This window comes from Tauraco erythrolophus, chromosome 2, assembly GCF_009769465.1.
Source record: "Tauraco erythrolophus isolate bTauEry1 chromosome 2, bTauEry1.pri, whole genome shotgun sequence".
NCBI classification, from domain to species: domain Eukaryota; kingdom Metazoa; phylum Chordata; class Aves; order Musophagiformes; family Musophagidae; genus Tauraco; species Tauraco erythrolophus.
Window position 1 is genome coordinate 51,520,832 of NC_141466.1, and position 19,142 is coordinate 51,539,973.

A 19,142-nucleotide genomic window follows, 5' to 3' on the forward strand; every position below is an offset into this window, starting at 1 on the left:
CAGGGCTGCTCAAGACCGGTATTCCCAGTGAGATACTGCTAATTAGTGCATAATGATGTTACTATTGCATGATAGTGCCTACATTTACAGTGCACTGCTAGCATGATAGTGTCATGCTGGTCACCACAAGTCTGCCCAAAGAAGCAGCAGGAACACCCATTGGTTCTGCTCCAATGGAACCTGCCATCAGGAGTGCAGGAGCTCCAGGATCCTGAGACGGTCTGCTAAATGAAGAGGATAGATCAGAGCGCCATTATTTCTGGGAAATTTCTATGTCTGTGGGAAAAATAGTGAGTGTATATGTCTAGTCGTTGCAATTATTAAGCCCTCAAAGTCTGGGAGGACAGGTACCAGTGTCAAAGATAGACCAGTGCCATGCTTCTGCATGGGAACAGGAAATCTGAGAGGTTCTTTCTGTGAATGAGTCAGAAACACTGTTCTTCCCCGATTTGGAGAGTCGTATTATCAACTTACTGATTTTTTCATGAGTTAAGGGTATTTGCATTGAGATACTGATACCTGAGCAATTATACAGATAAGAGATTTGTAATTGTCTTTTATTACAATTAATTATTCTACAGATCATTTCTCCATTTCTTGGAAAACATTAAACAAGTGATCTAGGATGTACACTACAATTTTCTGAACTGTTGCAGTTCAGGCACGAGGCCTTTCTTCTAACAGCTAAATTCTTAATACTTCGACTAAAGAATCTCATCAGGCTTAAACTCCCAGTCTACACCCCCATAATGTTCAGAATCACCAAGGTTAGAAGTGGAAAACCTTTTTACATCTTGTCTGGAGCATTGCAAGCCAAAGATGATCACTATACCACATTCGCTAACATTTTGAATTTTCATACGTGTATGAGCTATGTAAGTTAACGTGGCTGTTAGAGGTGCTGTGCAATGAGAAAATATTTTCATGCATATCTTAAGGTTGATAACCTTGTAGATTCTCATTTACCCCTACTTACAATCCCCAAGAATTTTGTGATAAGCTAGTATTAGACCTAAGCCTGGAAAAATCTCATTTCTAGTCAGTAAGGAAAATCTTTGAAATAACCTAATTTTTTCCACTCTGTTGTTTAAACTGTGAGTCCTCAAGCTGGCTAATATGAAGTGCTATCTTCTTTTCTGTAAAATTCACTAAAAGACAGCGAAGCCTGGATTTCTTATGTTAAACTTCCATGTAAACAATTGTTGTAGATAACCAAGGGGGATCATGCAATGGCAAGCGTATGGGAAGCTTATTCCAAAGGCAAGAAGAAAAAGGGATGGTGCTGTGTAATAGCGTTAATGAGCAGAGATGGGGTCCTTATCACAGAACTGTAGAGAACTTTTCCAAGCTCAGGAAGCAAATGCCATAGGCAAGCTTTTAAATTTATACTGCAAAACCCAAACTAATTCTGTTGTGAAGAAAAAGCTATTAGTGTTTTTTTAAGTATAAACCTTACATATCTATCTGCAATGTTCATCACAGTGAAAATGCAGCATGTTCTATTTGTCTCTAGCATTTGTCTGCAAATAATTTCCAGAGCAGTACCATTATCTGCAAATATTGAATATTTTTTTAAATACTTCAGGCTAATCATTTGTGACTAGTTCATTTTAGTATTCACCATTTGTGGCTGAGCAATTAGATCTTTACCCATTGGGGGAATCTAATTTAATACGTTTTAAAAATTGCTTTGCTTAGTCAGACCTCAGCTAGTATAACCTTTTTAATTGGAAAATAATGGAGAATAAGTTACGACTGGTGCTTAATGCCACCTTATAATTACTGAATAAAATGTAGGGATATTTAAATGTCATTCTAATTGAATATCAATCACTGAAATCATTTTGAATTCCAAATAATATGATCTTTGAACACCAATGAGCAAAATAATTTATTCTGAAATAATAAACATCTCTGTCATTGTTGAGCTGATTGTAATACTAATCTGTACTAATAAAGTAATTCCATTCCCAGCCCTTTCAAAATCCTTTATGAAATGTCATATCTGTAAATCAGAAATGCTTATTTTAGTATAATTAAATATTTTTATTAATAGTGGAATGAGGAAACATTTACAATTACTAAATACAGAAGTTTGATATGATACTAAAAATCTTTAAAAAACAATTTAAAGGGCAATTTTCAGTTTAACCAAGTTTATTAATGCTTTCAATATCGTCTAGGCCATTTTAGGGTTAAAAACTTTTTTTTTTTCATTTACAGAAGCTATCCAGATATAAAAATTTCATGTAAACAAATGTCTAAGCGTGACACAACATTGCAGTTTGTGGAATATCAATGACAGCAAAGTTAATGCTCCCTTGACAGAAAAAAAAAAGGCAAAGATTTCATAAAGCAAAAGGCTATCATTTTTAACATGGCTGGTCAGGTTTGATGACGAAGGGATAGAGATAGGATCTGATCTCTACTCATGCTGAAGGCTGTGGGCTTTTTGCCATTAACTGTGAATGGTGAATGTCATCAAGCTGTTTCACATTGTATCAGCAGTAGAAGCTCTTTCATGTGCTTTCAGAATCCATCATATGCTCAAGTTAGTTAGCCTTAAAAACACATGTAAAGAAGAATGTTAATTAGTGTTTTACTGTAAAGCTTATTCTGAAGTTTAAACAGAACTTCTGGGTTTTGTTAATAAAACAGAATTTTTCCTTCTAACCTGAAAGGTGATCAAAGAATTGGTGTATTTATAGCACTGTCTAGCAAGTACCAGTGTGAACTAGCAAGTACCAGTGTGAACTAACAAGTGATAGTAGTTCTTTTTAAATTACATTAACTAACATAGTGCTGTAGCATGTCATCCAAATTTACAAAAAATGTTGCCAAGTAAAAAAGACTGTCTACAAAGTTTAAATGAGACAGAGAGGTCAAATAGACAGATAGCTTTTTCATAATTAGATTGCAGTCACTAAACATTTAGGCGCTGTTACCTGCATATTTGCTGGAAATTATGTCAGGAGTTATTAACAGGTCAAATCTAAGCAGTTTTCCAAAAGCTTTGAAATAGTCAGATGTAGCTTTGTTCTGTGTTGCATTTTGTAAGGGCTGGTTTCCAAGAATATGGTATTTATTTTGTGGAAGAATGACTCAAAATATAGAAGACTTCCAGTTAATGTATAGCTGACAGATCTGATAGTGACCTACATTCAGAAGTTTTTGATTGGTACCAGCATTGCCAGCTGAATGTCTTCCGCCATAAAAAATGCATAAAATATTATTTTTATATAATAAATGATGATGATGGTTGTTCTCACTTCTCTTAAAAATAATGCTTCTCTTTTTTCTAGTCTAAAACATACATGTGCAGTTGGCAAGGGGATACCCTGTGTTTCACAGTTGACTTTGCTCTGGGATTTACCTGTTTTGACAGTAAAACAAAGGTAAGAGGAAAAAGAAAAGAAAACTCTATTTTGTTTTACTGTTATCAATGTTATCACTACCCATATTTTTTTGTTGATCAGTAACATTGATTTTTTATGTTGATGTTGAGTATTTCTTCCTCAAATGTACTTTTTATTTACAGAGCACTACTGAAATGTAGTCAGTTTGGGACTAGAAAGGGACAATTGTACTTCTGCCTTATCATATAAAGATAATTTTTTGAGAAAGATTTAAAATAAGTAATCTCCTTTTCAACTAATAAAAGCAAAGGAAGGTTATGTTTAACAGAGAACTTGTTTTCTTAGTAATACAGAAATATCAAGATTTTTAAAAGATCACCAGTCATGAAAAAAATTGTCACCTGATTCTATTTGTTTTGAAGCAATGGCTATAAAATAGGATTAATTAGTCTTCCATTGTAAGAAATTTAGGCCATGCCTAAAATAAACAGAACAAAGGCAAATGCATTTCAAGTTCATAATCTATAAGATTAAATTCACTTATCTTGCAAAACAGAGAGACTATACATAAAGTGCCTACAGGGGATGGTTTATGATACATACCAACTTCCAAGCCCTGTCTATCATTCTGCTGTTTTATATATAATTTGAAGTGATACTTTAATTCAAATTATTCTAAATGGATTTATACATTTGTTTGCCAGTAGAAGTAAACATACATACAAAAAATATTCCTGTGCAGTAGAAGGACTGTCCTCTGAAATATGGTCTTCAACTCCAAATGGAAAGTGTTTTTCAACGTATATTAAAAAAATCGTTCAGTCATTCTGAGTTAAAAGGATGTATACTTCATTTTGAAATACTGAAATATTGAATATTTGAAATAGTTTTTGTGTATTGATGTTTTGGAGTTTTTGGACCCAAACGTACAAATCTCTGTACAGAGAAATAGTGACTAAGATCATTGTTATTTGAAAATTTAGACTAATTGCATCAAGTGTGCTGTCCTATAAGGTGGCATAAAATTTCAGGAAATATGTTTGCATACCTTTCTCCCTCTCAGGTGATACTGCATTCTGAACTTGTGCTTTTTGCACAATGTACACATTTTGTGTGTTTAACCACAAATTGGCTATAGAAAGTATTCTCATTAGTTTAGGCTATATAAAATGTTTCTTTCAAATGTGGAGGTTGATTGGGTGTACTCCCACCTTCAAAATTATAAACTTCTCTATTGATACTTCTTTTTACAAGATCAGAAAATGAGCCACGACTAAAATCCTGTTCCTACTGTATTCAGTAGTACCAAGATATTACCAAGATATTACCAAGATATTACTTTGGGCCACAGTGCCTACCTTCAGTATTGATGAGGATGAGGATTTAGATCAACTTTTGAGGAGAAATACAGAAAAACATCAGATAGATTGATTCTGTTGTTAAAATGTAAAAATTCTGGAGAGCTCAAGATATTTATTGTTCATTTGTGTAAGAGGCGATGTCCATTTAAATCCTTTAAATGTGACTTTCTCATAGATTTTTCAGAGTATTTTCTACCAACTCGAAATAGATTGTTGAAGTGGTCAAGCAATTAACAGTTCATTAAGGACACAGGGATTTTGCTGAAAAGCTTATTTTTTCTTGGAGATAATGAATTTCAAATTACAGTCACCTATTGATGTAAAGAATGGTCTTACACCACAGCAGGTGTTCATACAGGCTTATTAAAATGAAGGCCAGTCCTCCATCTACCCTATGACTCTTAAGCCTGAATCTCAAATTTTGAGCAACCAGCTCGTATACTAATTAAAAAATGTTCTTTATTACAGTCTGTAAAATAATATAAAAAAGGTCTTCTTATTACAAATGACAAAGGGCAAGAACTTTTGCTTAGGAGTGTGTCTTTTAGAAAGCTCTTCTCTAGAACAGTTCTGGGGGATTTTTAAACTTATTTGAAATAATTATTTCATTTCATACATGTTCTGTTCCAGGGTCATCATGGGCTTAACTCATTCAGCTTTTACCATTTGGGGCCCATAACAGACTTACTCTTTTGGTCTGCAGCTGCTTTATATCTGATAGTAGAGATTTTTTTTTTAACTAGTTGGCTTGGTTGGTTCCCTATCCTACACCTCCAGTTGCTCATCTAAGATAAAGGGATCCCAAAGTGAGCATTTTCTTCTGCCTTCCAGAGCCATCTACTTCTTTTCTTTTCCACTCAGTGTCAACTGTTGAGAGAGATGATGACTCCAGCAATGCCTATTATTGCTAAATTGTTCCTAAGTTCTTATTTCATCTCCACCCTAGCAGTTATATAGTGAACATTCACCTATCCTCTTTAGATCCAAGCTCATTTAAGCTGTGAATACTTCTCAGGTGGTCTAATTAGGCCCTCTGGACCCAGTTAAAATCTGTTCATGAATGTAAAATTTAAGCACCATCAGAATGCTGTTGCATAGTTGGTTTTTTCTTCATCTCTTACAATTGTCTAAGTCAATGATGTTTACGTCTGCAGGGAAGCAGGAGATGGAATCAGGCTTTTGGTGTGCTTCTGCAAACACTTTTTTATTTATAGGGCATTCCTTTTCAAACTATAAGTAGACTTCTGAAGACCACTAGTAACACTGGTCTGCATGAAAAAAATATTTTGCAAAGAGGTATATTGGAAAATGGAACATAGCAAACATTTTTTGTTTTGTGCTTATGAAAGAGCCTTCAAAGTATTTAAATTTTGTTTCCTCAGCAATGTCTAGGGACTGAATCACATTTCAACATGTGCATAGAATTTTCATTAAGATTTTCATTAAGGCATTAAGGAAACATCACCAGGAAGGCTGGATGTGAGTTATTACCTTGTGTTTTTTCAAACTTACGCATTTTCAGGCGATCAATAGAAAACATTCAAATAAATACAGAAAATGACATTGGTTTCAAAAAGAATTTCACTTTTATTTTTTAAAAAGTATCTCCGTAAGTATTAAAACATACCTGTCAATCTAGGATTTGCCAACCATATTAAGATGCCATGCATAAACCTATAGGAGACCAAGGAGCCTAGAATTCTTTTATATTTTACAAACAGCTGTAATGTAGAGCATATTTTTTGTGGTTTGTGAGACTGCATTCAATAATAACATTTTTGCATTTCTATAGCTTATTTTATCTGAGGATTTCAAGCCACGTCACACACGTCAGTAAATTCAGCTTTGCAGCATCTGTGTAAGACATTATTATCTATATTATGCAGATGAGCCAGCTGAAATATGAAGGATAGAGATATGGTATGGAATTGCGTTCATAGCGAAACTGATACAAATATCCTCATGGATCTTTCTAGAATTAAACTTTTGCCATGGATTTTGATATTATGTAGGCAACTGAAGCATTTACATTTCAGAGAATTTCTAAATAATTGTTTAATTGGTGAATATTAATATTATATGTTTTGCTTTCGCATATGATAAAGAGCTGTTAATTTTATTTGCTCTGCAACCAGCCTGTTATTATGCACTATGTTTACTGCCCTAATGCTTTATCTTAATACATAAACATTGGTCATCAATCTATGGTTCTATGTAAGAATTTGGAACAGAGTTCTCAATCAAATTTTTTCCTCTTTAGAACGTGCTGTGGAGGTTTAAGTTCTCTCAGCTCAAGGGCTCTTCAGATGATGGGAAAACAAGAGTAAAGCTGCTTTTTCAGAATCTAGACACCAAACAAATTGAGACAAAGGTAAGCAACATCCTCTTTCTCAGTTTAGTGAAAAATGAAATGGAATTACTATCAAGGCATCAGAATTCCATTTACTACTGCACATGCATGTGGTGAACTCCACATCACAGTTTATCTTTTTTTTTTCCTATTCTCTAGAAACTTCACAAGAAACGGAAGAGATGTCGTATCTATAGACTTGTTACACTATTTGTACAAGCCTATTACTGAGTAGTGTTATGATGGTGTTTTACTGTTTCAGATGTTTCTGTGAAGTTGTTTAGTCAACCTATAATAGATATAATATGTAAAAATTGTTTTTAAAAATAAAGGAAAAATGCAACTATTTAAATGCTAAATACATTTTTAAGCTGCTATATAGTAGACTTAAAATTAAAAGTAAATATGTACTTGAGGTTTACCAATAAAATAAATGATTGTGTAACAGCTATTAGCTTAAAAAAAGGAATATTCTTGCAAGAAGCCAAGCAATTCCTGAAACCTATTGGTTTTACTCAGTGCTTTGCAGGATCTGGAATTAATCGGCAGAGACATCCAGTCACTAATGTAGATGAGATATTACTGGTGTCTCTTTTTTTTTGCTCTAGCAATCATCAAACAAAATTGTGAAACTTAGAATTCCCAACTGAACTTCAGCAGTTTCTAATTCAGTACTGTAGTTTGAATCATTGTCTGGAGGTTTGGCTGTAACACTTTAAGCTGCGCTCAGATTCTGCCCTGTGATCCCAAGCTTGATGCTGAATAAATAAATAAACAGATAATTTTTCAATCATGCAGTTTTAAAAAGAATGAGAACTGTGATGTGCTATGACAGAGAGAAGGAAGGTAAGAGTGAGGTATAACTGGGATTTGGTGGACAAAAGCCAATTAAAACAACAGAAAAATATCTGAAGTTCTATGAAAATTCTCAAATACTCTTACCTGGGGTTGTACAGGTTAAAGTCACTTATGAAGAGATTTCTATAGTGACCATAAACAAAGATTATCTATTAACTGTCCTTCTATTGTTTAAAAAAACACTTGTAAGAAGAAAATCTCTAACATTCCTTGTTTATCATAAAGTTAAAACAAATGCAATATGACTGGCTTTGTACATCTATATTAGTAAATTAGACAGTATTTCATCAGCACACTTAACCTGAGTTGTCTGTTGGCTCTATGATAAAGGGTATTATAATATCTGTTACAAAAGGTACAATATCTTAATAACTCGACTATAGTAGCAGATCATTTCCACTTCATTTCTCACATTACTCCTTGGAAACAGAAAAGGACAGCTAGCATCATTTTATACATGATAATCTGTTGCAGAGAGCTCACATAACTTGTTCGAGGTCAAACAGGAAGATTGTACTGGTGTAAAAACCATAATCTGAATCTCCAAATCTGTGTATTAAATTATTAGATAATCCATGTGTCCTTGATTAGCCAAGGTCTCCTATTCAGTTGCTCACTCGCAATGGAATTCCATTGCTTTAATACTGGATAATTCCTCTTTCTGTTGTCATAAACAATCTGATTTTTAAAAATTTTATTTTATTTTTATTTCTGTGCTCACTTCAATTGTTTTTAATTGATTTTACCTGTATTTTACTCTTTAGATAAAAAAATTATAAATTTTAGAATTTTAATGAAAATTTGATTATCTGTAAAATAATTATAAAAGTGATCCTAATGGTAATTTTACAGCAAATTTTGTCCAGGAGACAGATTTGTTAAAACACTAAAAATTATTCTTTCACATATCTCTAATGAAAACACCTTATAATTGACAAAGTTTTCTTGAATATTTGTGAGGTACCTTGAAATTACCAGATGGAAGATGGTATGAGATTGATTCATACAGAATTCTAAGTATTTATGTACCTAAATGCACGTATGTGTTGTAGATGTTGGAAGAGCCCAGGAAAAGCTCATTAAAGGCCAGAAGAAAGGCTGGTACTAGGTAGCTGAGGATTTATCAGGATTTCAATGACTATACCTTTTACCACTGCCTCTGCACAGTGTAGTGTACTCGCTAGGATTTCACATTAAATGGGACTGGGATACAACTGTGCAGCCTCTCCACTTCAGATGAGTGGTATATATATTCAGGTATATGCCCACCACCTAAATGATTTTATTTCTTAGACTTCAGAATTACAGACTAGTTGGGAAATAACCAACACTAGTACCCATGATATAGTACAGTATCTGCCTCAGCTTATTGTAGTGAAACAGATTTCATAGAAACAGATGGTGCTGTACGGTGAAATGCAGCCAATAATGAGAAATAGAAAATGACATCAAATAATAGAAGTTTCATTTGTCCTGAGTAAATGAGCCACTACATGTGAAATAAAGCTTGATACAGATGACTTACGTTCACTTGGCAGTAAACAGTAGAGTTAAGGTTTCAACAGAATTTTCCATATTATGTCCAATTTTATATGCTTATAAATTCTTGGGGAAAAAAACCCACCACATTTGAGAGTTCTGTTTTTGCATCTTGATTACTAGCTAGGGATTATGACAGTTTTTCTATAAATTTTAAGCCAAGTGTTTCTTTCTGTGCACTTCAGTTTCAGGTGAAGAATACATTTTTCTATTTAAAAAGTTTTCTATTCAAAGGAGCTAATAAGGCCTAGATTCCTGTCAGTTGTTTCTCCTTCAGGTCCTTCATACTCCCTACAACTTCCCCTTATAATTTGCAGTAATAACTCCATTTCGACTTCTTAGATCTCCCAAAAGTCATTGCAATGCATACATATTTATCCAGCTTGATAATGGGAAAAAAAGTTGTTGCAGATGGTTTGTAGGTATGCGTGTATTACCTGGTTAGATAACTGGTGTATAAAGGGTGGCCAAGAGACACCTGCCCCAGCTGCTGGTTCCCCTGCCTTCACTTCCCTGCAGGGTGGTAACAGAACCTCCCAATCCCTGCCAACAACTTGTGCCATACTTTTAGAAGAGAGACTTAAAAGTTCTGAAATTGCAACATAACATGTAAATGGATCTGTATGCAGGAGTTGCTCTGCGACTATTTTGAAAGAGGGAAGAGAGTGTTTGATTATGAAGTATTTCTGGATTGTGGCACTAATGTGGAGTTTATATGGGCTGTGGTCAACTCTTACTTGGATCAGCAGTTTGAATTCTTTGAGCTGGAGATGCCTTTTCATGTTGCTTTTGGTGAGGCTCTTAAACCTGTGTGCTCTTCAGCCAGATGGAGTGTGTTGACTACACGTGCACCTCTTAGACCTAAGAAGTTCATATGCAAAAAGATACTTGCTTTTGTCTTTTCTTAACAGTTACAACTAAAAAAAACGACATGAAAACAAGAAGGAAAAAAAATCTCTGAATACTTTAGTAGTAGGAGAGAGTAGAAGGTATGAAGGCAAGTAATAATTCATAGTTTACTGTGGAAATTGAGCAAATAGCAAGTGAGAAGGATAGATTACATGTTTTTTGTTTGCTCCAGTTATCAAAAAAATGAAATTACATCCCACATTACATGTAAGATAAGAAGTTATAAACACAAACCAGAATATGGAAGGAAGGTGGCTGAAATATTTTTAAACGTTAGTTTTTGCAGTATTTAGGAGCTAGTGGAAGTTACGTTTGAGAAGTACAGGTAGATGGGTAAAATTACAGAGAGAGAATACATAGCAGCTTGTTTTCCTTTTTGGGTTTGTTTTTTTTTTTTTAAGAGAGGATCAAGGGGAGACATAGAGACTTGCAGACCAGTCGGCCTGACTTTGATAGCAGAAAAGTAACAAGATTAAGTAAACACCAAGATTAATAAATAAATAATTTTTAATTATAGAGAGAATAATAAAGTGATAAGAAACTATCAGGGTGGGGGTTTAAGAAGAGACTATAGCAAAATTGCCTCATTTCCATTTTATGACTACTCTGGAGGGAAACAATACATGTGGTCTGTCTTGACTTTATAAAGGCTTAAATAGAGTCCCACATGATGTTCTCAGGAATAGTTTTGGTAAATAGTACCTAAGTTAAGTTACTATTACAAAACAGAGTGATTGAAAAAGAAATTCTAAAAGTAGATTTCATCATTTGCTTGCAAAATGGAAGAATATAACGTACCCAAATCTGCGTGATTCAGATTCGCACCTCTTTAATTTCCTGCCTCGTGGAAGTCTGAAGCTGGAGCATGCTCAGTGAAAATCCTATTTTTATATAATACACATTTTCCAAGTAAATTTTCCAATGAATGAATGTGAGCATATTTCACAGGAATAGTAAAAAGGAACCCCTTGACACAAAACTCAGGCACCATGCCAAATTTCAGACTCAGGATTGAGTAAACCATTTTGGCTAAAATTTTATTTCAAAAAGTAATCTGTTGCAGAAAACTGGCATGGTAAATATCAGCCAAAACATTATATATTTGGCAAAGCTGTGTATAGCTGATGTACCTGAATACAGGATCCAGTAGTGAGAAATTACCAGTAATCACAATAATAGTAGGTATTCTTAGCTTGTACTCTGAATTTTCAAGATTGCTTAAAAAAAAAATTAAAATTAAGATTAATACTTCCAGGATTGCATTGATGCTTTATTTCCCTTAGCTAAACAGCAGCTACCTGGAAGATAAGACTTTTTTCCCAAGCATATTTTAATTCAGCTTTTCCTTTTTCTCCTCATCTTATTTTTCTGTTCCTTTTACACTCTGTGGAAAAGAAAAGATGGCATTCATTCACCTTAGGGACAAAAATAGACTGTCTTTCTTCACTACATTTGCTCTTTTACGAACTTGATCTCAAATATTTCATTGAAGAAATAAAGAAAGCAAATCATAGTGTCACTAGACTATTGTGAGCCATATTGAAGCTGCAACTAAATGTTGCTGGTCTCATACACTTCTTGTCTGTTACACATATAACTTAAGAGCCCTGCATATTTATCTGAGTGCATGCAGTATGTTTTCTCCACTGACTTCAAGCTTCAACTCTTCTGTAATTTCAGAGTGGTACGGTGGTACAATGTGATCTGATTTTGCGATTAGACTCTCAGCGGTTTGGCAGCAAATCCTTTTGCCTTTAAAATAGAGGAACTTAAGGAGAGTGATTAAGGACAGGTCAGCAACCATATTTCTTTCTTTAGATTTACTGTATTCATCTGAGAGGATATTTATTCCACATTAGTACTGTTGAGAGAGATCTGCAAATCAAGCAGAGTGCAAGCAAAGCTCTCTCTTTACAGCAACATTAATCTCTAGCATCAATAAAACATAATCCAGCACTCAAGCCCTTCTGTATTTTTATTAACGTGAGTCTTTTGTTGCTGAAGTCTGGTAGTTACTGCTGAACATCCTGAGAGCTTGAAAAACATGTGCAAGATGATGATAGATAAGAGTTAAGATTTTGCCTGTGTGACAGTATTGGACAGTCTGATTGCTGTTGCAAATTTATTTTAATATTTGCTGGAATGGGTGAATTTAGTTGGCTGCTCCTAGACAAGCATCTCCAGAACAACTTTTCAGATGGGTTTCTTGTGCATTAGCAAAGTATGCATCTGCCAGTGGAACATTTAGAAGTGTTCCAGATTTAGCAGTAGACAGTGGCACTTGGAATCACTCAAGCTGAAAGCGGAAAGCCATCTGACTCTTCCAGATCCCTGTAGAACAGTGTTAAAAGACATAAGTACAATTGATAGATAGAGTTGCAATTCATCTGGCACTGAATGTTGGCATCATGGATCTAGTTCTTATGCTTACAGGGTAAGAGCACAATTTTAGCTTGTCCTTCTGCTCTTTCTGCAAATGATAGTCACAAAGAGGAGGCCAAATAAAAATTTATAGCTGAAGAAGCTTTCATACCATAGCTGATAATTTATCTTTGCATGTTTATAACAGTCTTAACAAGCTGTGCAATACTAATACATTTGTTCTTCTCAGCCATGATACGGCAACCAAGCCTGGTATGAGATAGCTGAGATATAGGACTGAATTTAGAATTTTCTTTCCTGTTTTGACTTCTATGTGAACTAGAGCTAAAACCTAGATATCCTTATCTGTTCTTATTTTACAAATTATGTCTATCATTTCAATCTGATTGAAATAATATGCTGAAAAATGCAGTAGTAATAGTTGTGCTCTTGTCAACAACTAATAAAAACTGAGGCTTACCAATGCCCTTAAAGAAGTCATGAAATGCACGGGGCACAATAACACTATCTGTCAGTGTCTCCATTATCTGCCCTTTATGTAATACAGGCTCATGTCTTGTTCAAATAGTGATTCAACAGCTCTCGGAAGTAATCAATAAAATTAAGTGTGTGCGTGGTAATGATGCAACAGGCCTGTCAAGCTCTTTATGGTATGTAATAAATCCAACTCTCATAGGTGGGTGGACGAAACAAGAGCATATATTTTTCTTACTTGGCTGTGCGGATATAGTGATTGAGGTCAGTGCAGTGTGCACATTTTTTATATTCTCAGTACCAGCAGGCAGTTTTGCAGTCTTGTCCTCCCACTGCTTTAATCCAATCTTTTATGTTCTTCTCCTGCTGTCTTCCTTCTAGTGCCTTTGTTGTGCTTAATCCACTTATTAGGATACATATAGTGAAGAGAAATAGCTTTGGTTATTGAAATATTAGACACGCACAGATTCTTCTAAAGACACGAAAAATAAACTGACAATCTTAATTAAAGAAAAAAGCAGCAATGACAGATAAGACAAGCAAGCATAAGGGTGGTGTTAGATGATATAGAGCAAATAAAATGATCAGTTACTCATTCATCTGCTTGGCTAGGTAGGTATGGAGAGAAATGTTACTTAAAAATCAAAAAAATAAAATAAAATATTGTAGCAATGGATTTGTTTGAAAGAAGTATCACTGATGTTATTTTCTAGGAAAAATTCACATTACATTCTAAACTTGAAGAAGCCCAATATCTACCCTTAAAACTGTATTCAAGATCGTCTCTTGCAAAGAGACACATATTGTGTCCATGTCCTCTGACTATGCAACACCTACATTCTGTAGGTACACATTCTGTATTTCCAAACTAAACTAACCCCTAGTCATCTTCCCCTTTCCCTGTTTTAATCTGCATGCAAGCTGAACATCACCAGAACACCAGTTCTCTGAGCAATCTCCATCCTGAGCCTGCACAAATCTGAACCTCAAATTTTGCTTTGGATACAGTGACTTCTCCTCAACATCTGCATCTGACTTCAGGATTGTGAAGGCAGCCAGCACAGACATCAAACATCCGTCAGACACAAAGCACCATAGTCTTACACCCATTTGTGGTCTCCTGGGATAAATACTACTGTGTTAAGGCACATTTCTGGGAGCTTCTGGTGCATGAGGCCTCAGGTGAACCCCACCTCTCTGATACCACCGTAGCTGACCACATCTAACCGAGCCCTGAAAGAGGACACCTCCAGAGCTCTGCTCCTCTTTTATGATCCTAAATGATCACTCTCCCCCATGGATAACCTAACATAAAATAGTGAAGACAGGAGAGAATACAAGAGAAGTGAACCAGCTGGTAAACTGCATGAGGAGTGCTTACATGCCACCTAGTTGGCTACCCTGCTCTATAACTTTGAAAGCTAGCACCAGTTATGAAAATAATCCCCCTGACTGAGGGACCTGCAGTATTAACTGGAGAAAATATGGTGTTTTCTTCACATAAAACATAGGTTTAGCAATACTGCTCCTCTTTCAACTGTATGTAGATTATATTTTCTAGAAATAAAAGCATATTAGTAGTATTCAAATGGTTATCCAGAACAGATTAGACAACTTCTCTCAGATACACAGGAGGGATTGCTGAAGTCTGACCCATACTCAAAACTCTGATAGAAACAGAGAGGACTCTGCAGTAGGGGCATTGGGAAGGACCAACTCCCAGTGATGACACATTCCCATCTTTGCTCTTTTCTTATCCCAAAACTCTTCAGAGAAGGTTGTCAGAGCAGTCTGAAATCCTGCCTACAATCTGTGTTAGGTTACATCTGGTTGCTTATCTTGATAAAAATGTAGAGATTAGAAGTACATAAAGCCAGAGTAGAGAAATGGAAAGTGAAGGACTCTCTTCTCTCAGATTGTTTGGCTGCATTCAGTTAGTGTATTGAATGTCAGAACCTGAGGTGAAATTGTTGGATGATTTCAGTTGATTTTGGAGCAAATCTAAGATTAATGTGATATTTTAGAATTTATTATTTTTAAAGATGGTAATTCAGTAGATGTAAACCTTTTACTTCAGCTGGGAACTGATATACTGAGGTTTCAATTATTTCATAGTGATTTGTATTTCATTAATAATCATGAGTGTGTCCTTCATTTTAGTTTTATAAAACTTGGACAATGAGAATTAAATAATGGCACTATTTTTTTTCTGAAAGTGTTTATATTAATTTTATATTAATATTTACAGTAGTCATCTACTGTCAGTAAATGTAAAGAAACTTGTTCCCATACTTGCTCCGTAACTATCAATCAAAATAGAAAAAGCAGGAGTTTTATGCCCCAGAATATCAGAATAAAGATTACATGGGCTTATATTCCTCAAAGGATTTTAATCAACATTCACATTTCATTTTTCTTTTAGAACAAGATCTAATTTCGAGTATAAGGCCCAAATGATTACTTCAGCAACCAAATGCCAGTTATTTGCAATTACCTAAGTGCTTAGTTTGATACAAGTTCTCAAGAGATTTTTCTGCTTTTAGGATAATTATTTCTTAATTTGTTGACTAGCAGCTATGCAAAAGCAGAAGTTTAAGAGTTTTGCCTCTTCCCTCAATGTTACCTTGTTTTCTTCTTATTTAACTACGTATGATTGATAATAAATAGCACATTCTGCTTGTTGGTTATATTGGTTTATGCCCTTATTTTTTAATTAGGAGTGTTTGTGTTTGCTGTTCTTTTATAGTCTTCAAAGTGGCAGTTTGTAATTTGTATTAGACATTGAATTATAGTAATCAGTTTTAAATTGCTTATTACTTCAACTGTTGGCATCAAAAATGGCTATGCATTGTTTCTGAATTCAGATATTTTTTCCTGGGAAGTTGTAGGAAAACCAGTCAGTGATTTCAGACAATAAAGTTTGAAGGAAAGGGAGAGTCATATCATTTATGTTATCACATTCTCCAAGCTGTTTAATTGAGAAATTTTTGTGTTTCCAGGTTCTGGAAGGAATTCACATTTGTGTATCTGATGATGATCCACCCAAGACAAATTATACACATCTAAAAATCTCTGCTTACATATTCTTGGCGGGACCTAGGGGCTGAAAGCATTGTTCTCCTAGGCTTCTGTGTGCATTGAGCAAGCAGTACAAGGAGCACAGCTTGCTGCCAAAACTTTTGCTGTTCCAAGGCTACGATGTCTGAGGTCTTTCCCTGTAGTTTTTATGGATGTTTCATAGACAATAAAGGCATTTGTAGGACCTGTTACACCATGGGAAGAGCATCTCTTGGGAGCTTGTTGAATATCATTCTATTACTCTTATTGTCCAGTAAATATCGTTCATTGTCATTTTATGCTGGAGACAGTAGATGTAACAGAAAATTACATTTTTCTGGGAATAATAAATTCACTTAGTGGGAAATAAAATCCATGAGACAATAAACTGTATGTGCCTGAGGTTGTAAAGAAACTGCACAATTTAAAAAAAAAATAGTAGAATCTAATCATCATGAAGTAAAGCCCTCAAATATTATCAGGGCGAAGCGGTTTCTTTCTGCCATTCCTTGTTTCTCTTTTCCTTCCCTGCTCCTTGCTCCTTACTCATGTTCTCTGCTCCAGTGTGGCTCCTCCATTGGTTGCGGTCCTTTCAGGGCTGTTACTCACTCTACCATGGAGCACTTCCTACTGCACTGGCCTTGTTGCCTTTTTGGGGGAATTTACTGCCCTTTCTTAAATGTGTTTTCCCACAGGTGCCCCCACCTCAGCTGCGAGGCTCAGCTGTGCACTGCGGTGGGTTGGTTGGAGCCATCTGGAACAGAGGCTGCTCTGCAGCTCCCCCCAGTACTAAAAATTACCCAGTTGTGCCCAATACAGTGTCACAAAATCATGCCTCCCAAATGCTAGCAAACAATTCAAGACATTTGCTAGTGGTAAAGTCACTTCTGCCTAGAAAATGCATGGCCTTTGGTAGCAAAACGGTGTGATGGAGAGCTTTTCCACAACAGTAACCTTGAATTCCAAATGTTCTGTTTGAGGCAATTTTCTTGAGAAAATGATATAAAATACTGTGATAGGAAAACCAGAAGTCCAGTGCTTTGCTTTTTGTTTAAAGGCAAGTGCATGGAGTGTGCCTCAGTGAACTGCTATGGAACGAACACGGTGTTGAAAACAAACCTCTTCTCCCCAAACCAAAAACTGTCTCAAATGACCCCACAATATATTTACTACTTTACAAATAGTAGTATCATGTAAATTGGACATGTTTCTTGTATTATATTTTTTGTCATTGTGTCAGAATATCACTCCGTTTCTGTTTGGGGAGATCAGGAAAAAGGAAATTTCACTTTTGTACAGAAGATGGAATGTATTATAAAAAATTAAGGGAATCTGAGAAGTGGTTAGGAGTAACTCTGCCTTTCTTTGTGAATGAGGGCATATGAACTTCATACCCAGCCATAACTCTGTGTATAGGCAGTGGTGTGATTTTACCTGAGCTCCCATCCTGCCTCTGCCCTCCCAGTTGCTTTTCGACTGTCCTTCAGTATGCGTCCTCCTCACCTGCCTCATGTGTGACCTGACACTGCATCATCCCCAAACAGCCTTATCAAATACTTTAATATACGTTTCAATGTTTAAATGTTCTTGCAAGTTGAACGCTTTCATTGTTCAAGCTGAGTAACATGTAAACAATAAAGTAGCACGGAGTTAAAACTAAATAGTTATGTGGCACTGCTAGTGAGCAAGGTACGGATATACACCTTTTATTCTTAACACTTTTAACTTTACAGTTCCCTATAAAGATTCAAATTTTCATTTAAAGTCCATTGTTGTTTGCTGACTAGTCTGTTCTGTATTTATGTAAAATGTTTATAAACCTGAATATGAATTCACATTTTCTCTTTTTTTTTTTTTTTTTCTCTTACTTCTTCTTTCAGGAACTTGAATTTCAGGATCTGACAGCAGTTTTACACTGTATTCACTCCTTTATAGCAGCAAAAGTGGCATCTGTGGATCCAGTATTCATAGACAGTCAGAGTATTGCAAGAAAATATATGTATAGTAACTGATATCAGATTATATGTCGTGACTATGGAAAATAAATTATTTTCTTAAAGAAAGTAGTTATTCATGCACAATATTGCAACTGTGTGATTTTATAAGAAGTCTATAGTTGTGTTATCTGTAACGTTAAGTTTTCACAATCCGTTAAACATTTTGAATCTCTGCATTAAGAAATATAAGTCAAACTGAATCAGTTTGTCATGTTCTGCATTAATCGAAAACTCTTAAATGAATATTCATTCCATAATATTTGTGATGTCATTTTGTTTTCTGCTGTCATCATCATACGTACTCCCCCTTATTAGATAGAAACATGGAATAACACTTCAAAAGTGTGTGTCCAAAATTTGACCTCTAAGTCTGTTTTGAAAAGTGCTGGGCACACAGATAATTTCTGCAGCCGTCACTGTGGAAAAGAGCTAGTTATTGAAGACAACTGCCACAGGAATTGAAATTTTATCTTGCTTCTATATATTTGAAAAATTATAGTTCCACGGTCCAGTTCTTTTGAGACCTGAGAGTTTCACTCTGGCAAAACACTAAATACTCTGTTTTAGATCGAGGAGAAGACTTAAGCACACACTTGACTCTAAGCATACTAAGTAGCCTCGGTGTATGCACAAGGTAATGTTAAGTCTGTATTTAAATATTGTGGTAGAGTAACTGAAGAGGTTTAGACTCTGCTAAGAAGCCTAACTATAGGCGCTCAGTGTTAGAAAACTTGCCATAGGGTATTCTTATCTATTAATAAAACTTCCATGAATCATTCATTTATTCATTCATAGATTGCCTTGACACTGTCCTTTGATGTGATGCTCTATATGGTTGAGAACAGCTTCTTTAATAACT

At 35.2% G+C, this 19,142-nt stretch overlaps 1 protein-coding gene across 1 annotated transcript in view; it reads left to right on the top strand.

Annotated features, from left to right (window-relative positions):
* Window positions 1–18,298, top strand: part of SNTG2 (syntrophin gamma 2) — a 304,188-nt gene extending 285,890 nt beyond the window's left edge. Inside the window, exons 16-18 of the mRNA XM_086608352.1 lie at window positions 3,303–3,395; window positions 6,978–7,088; window positions 18,167–18,298. Of these exons, the coding sequence (XP_086464478.1) occupies window positions 3,303–3,395; window positions 6,978–7,088; window positions 18,167–18,298 (336 nt within the window). The remainder of the gene's footprint in view (window positions 1–3,302; window positions 3,396–6,977; window positions 7,089–18,166) is intronic.
* Window positions 18,299–19,142: the final 844 nt, after the last annotated feature.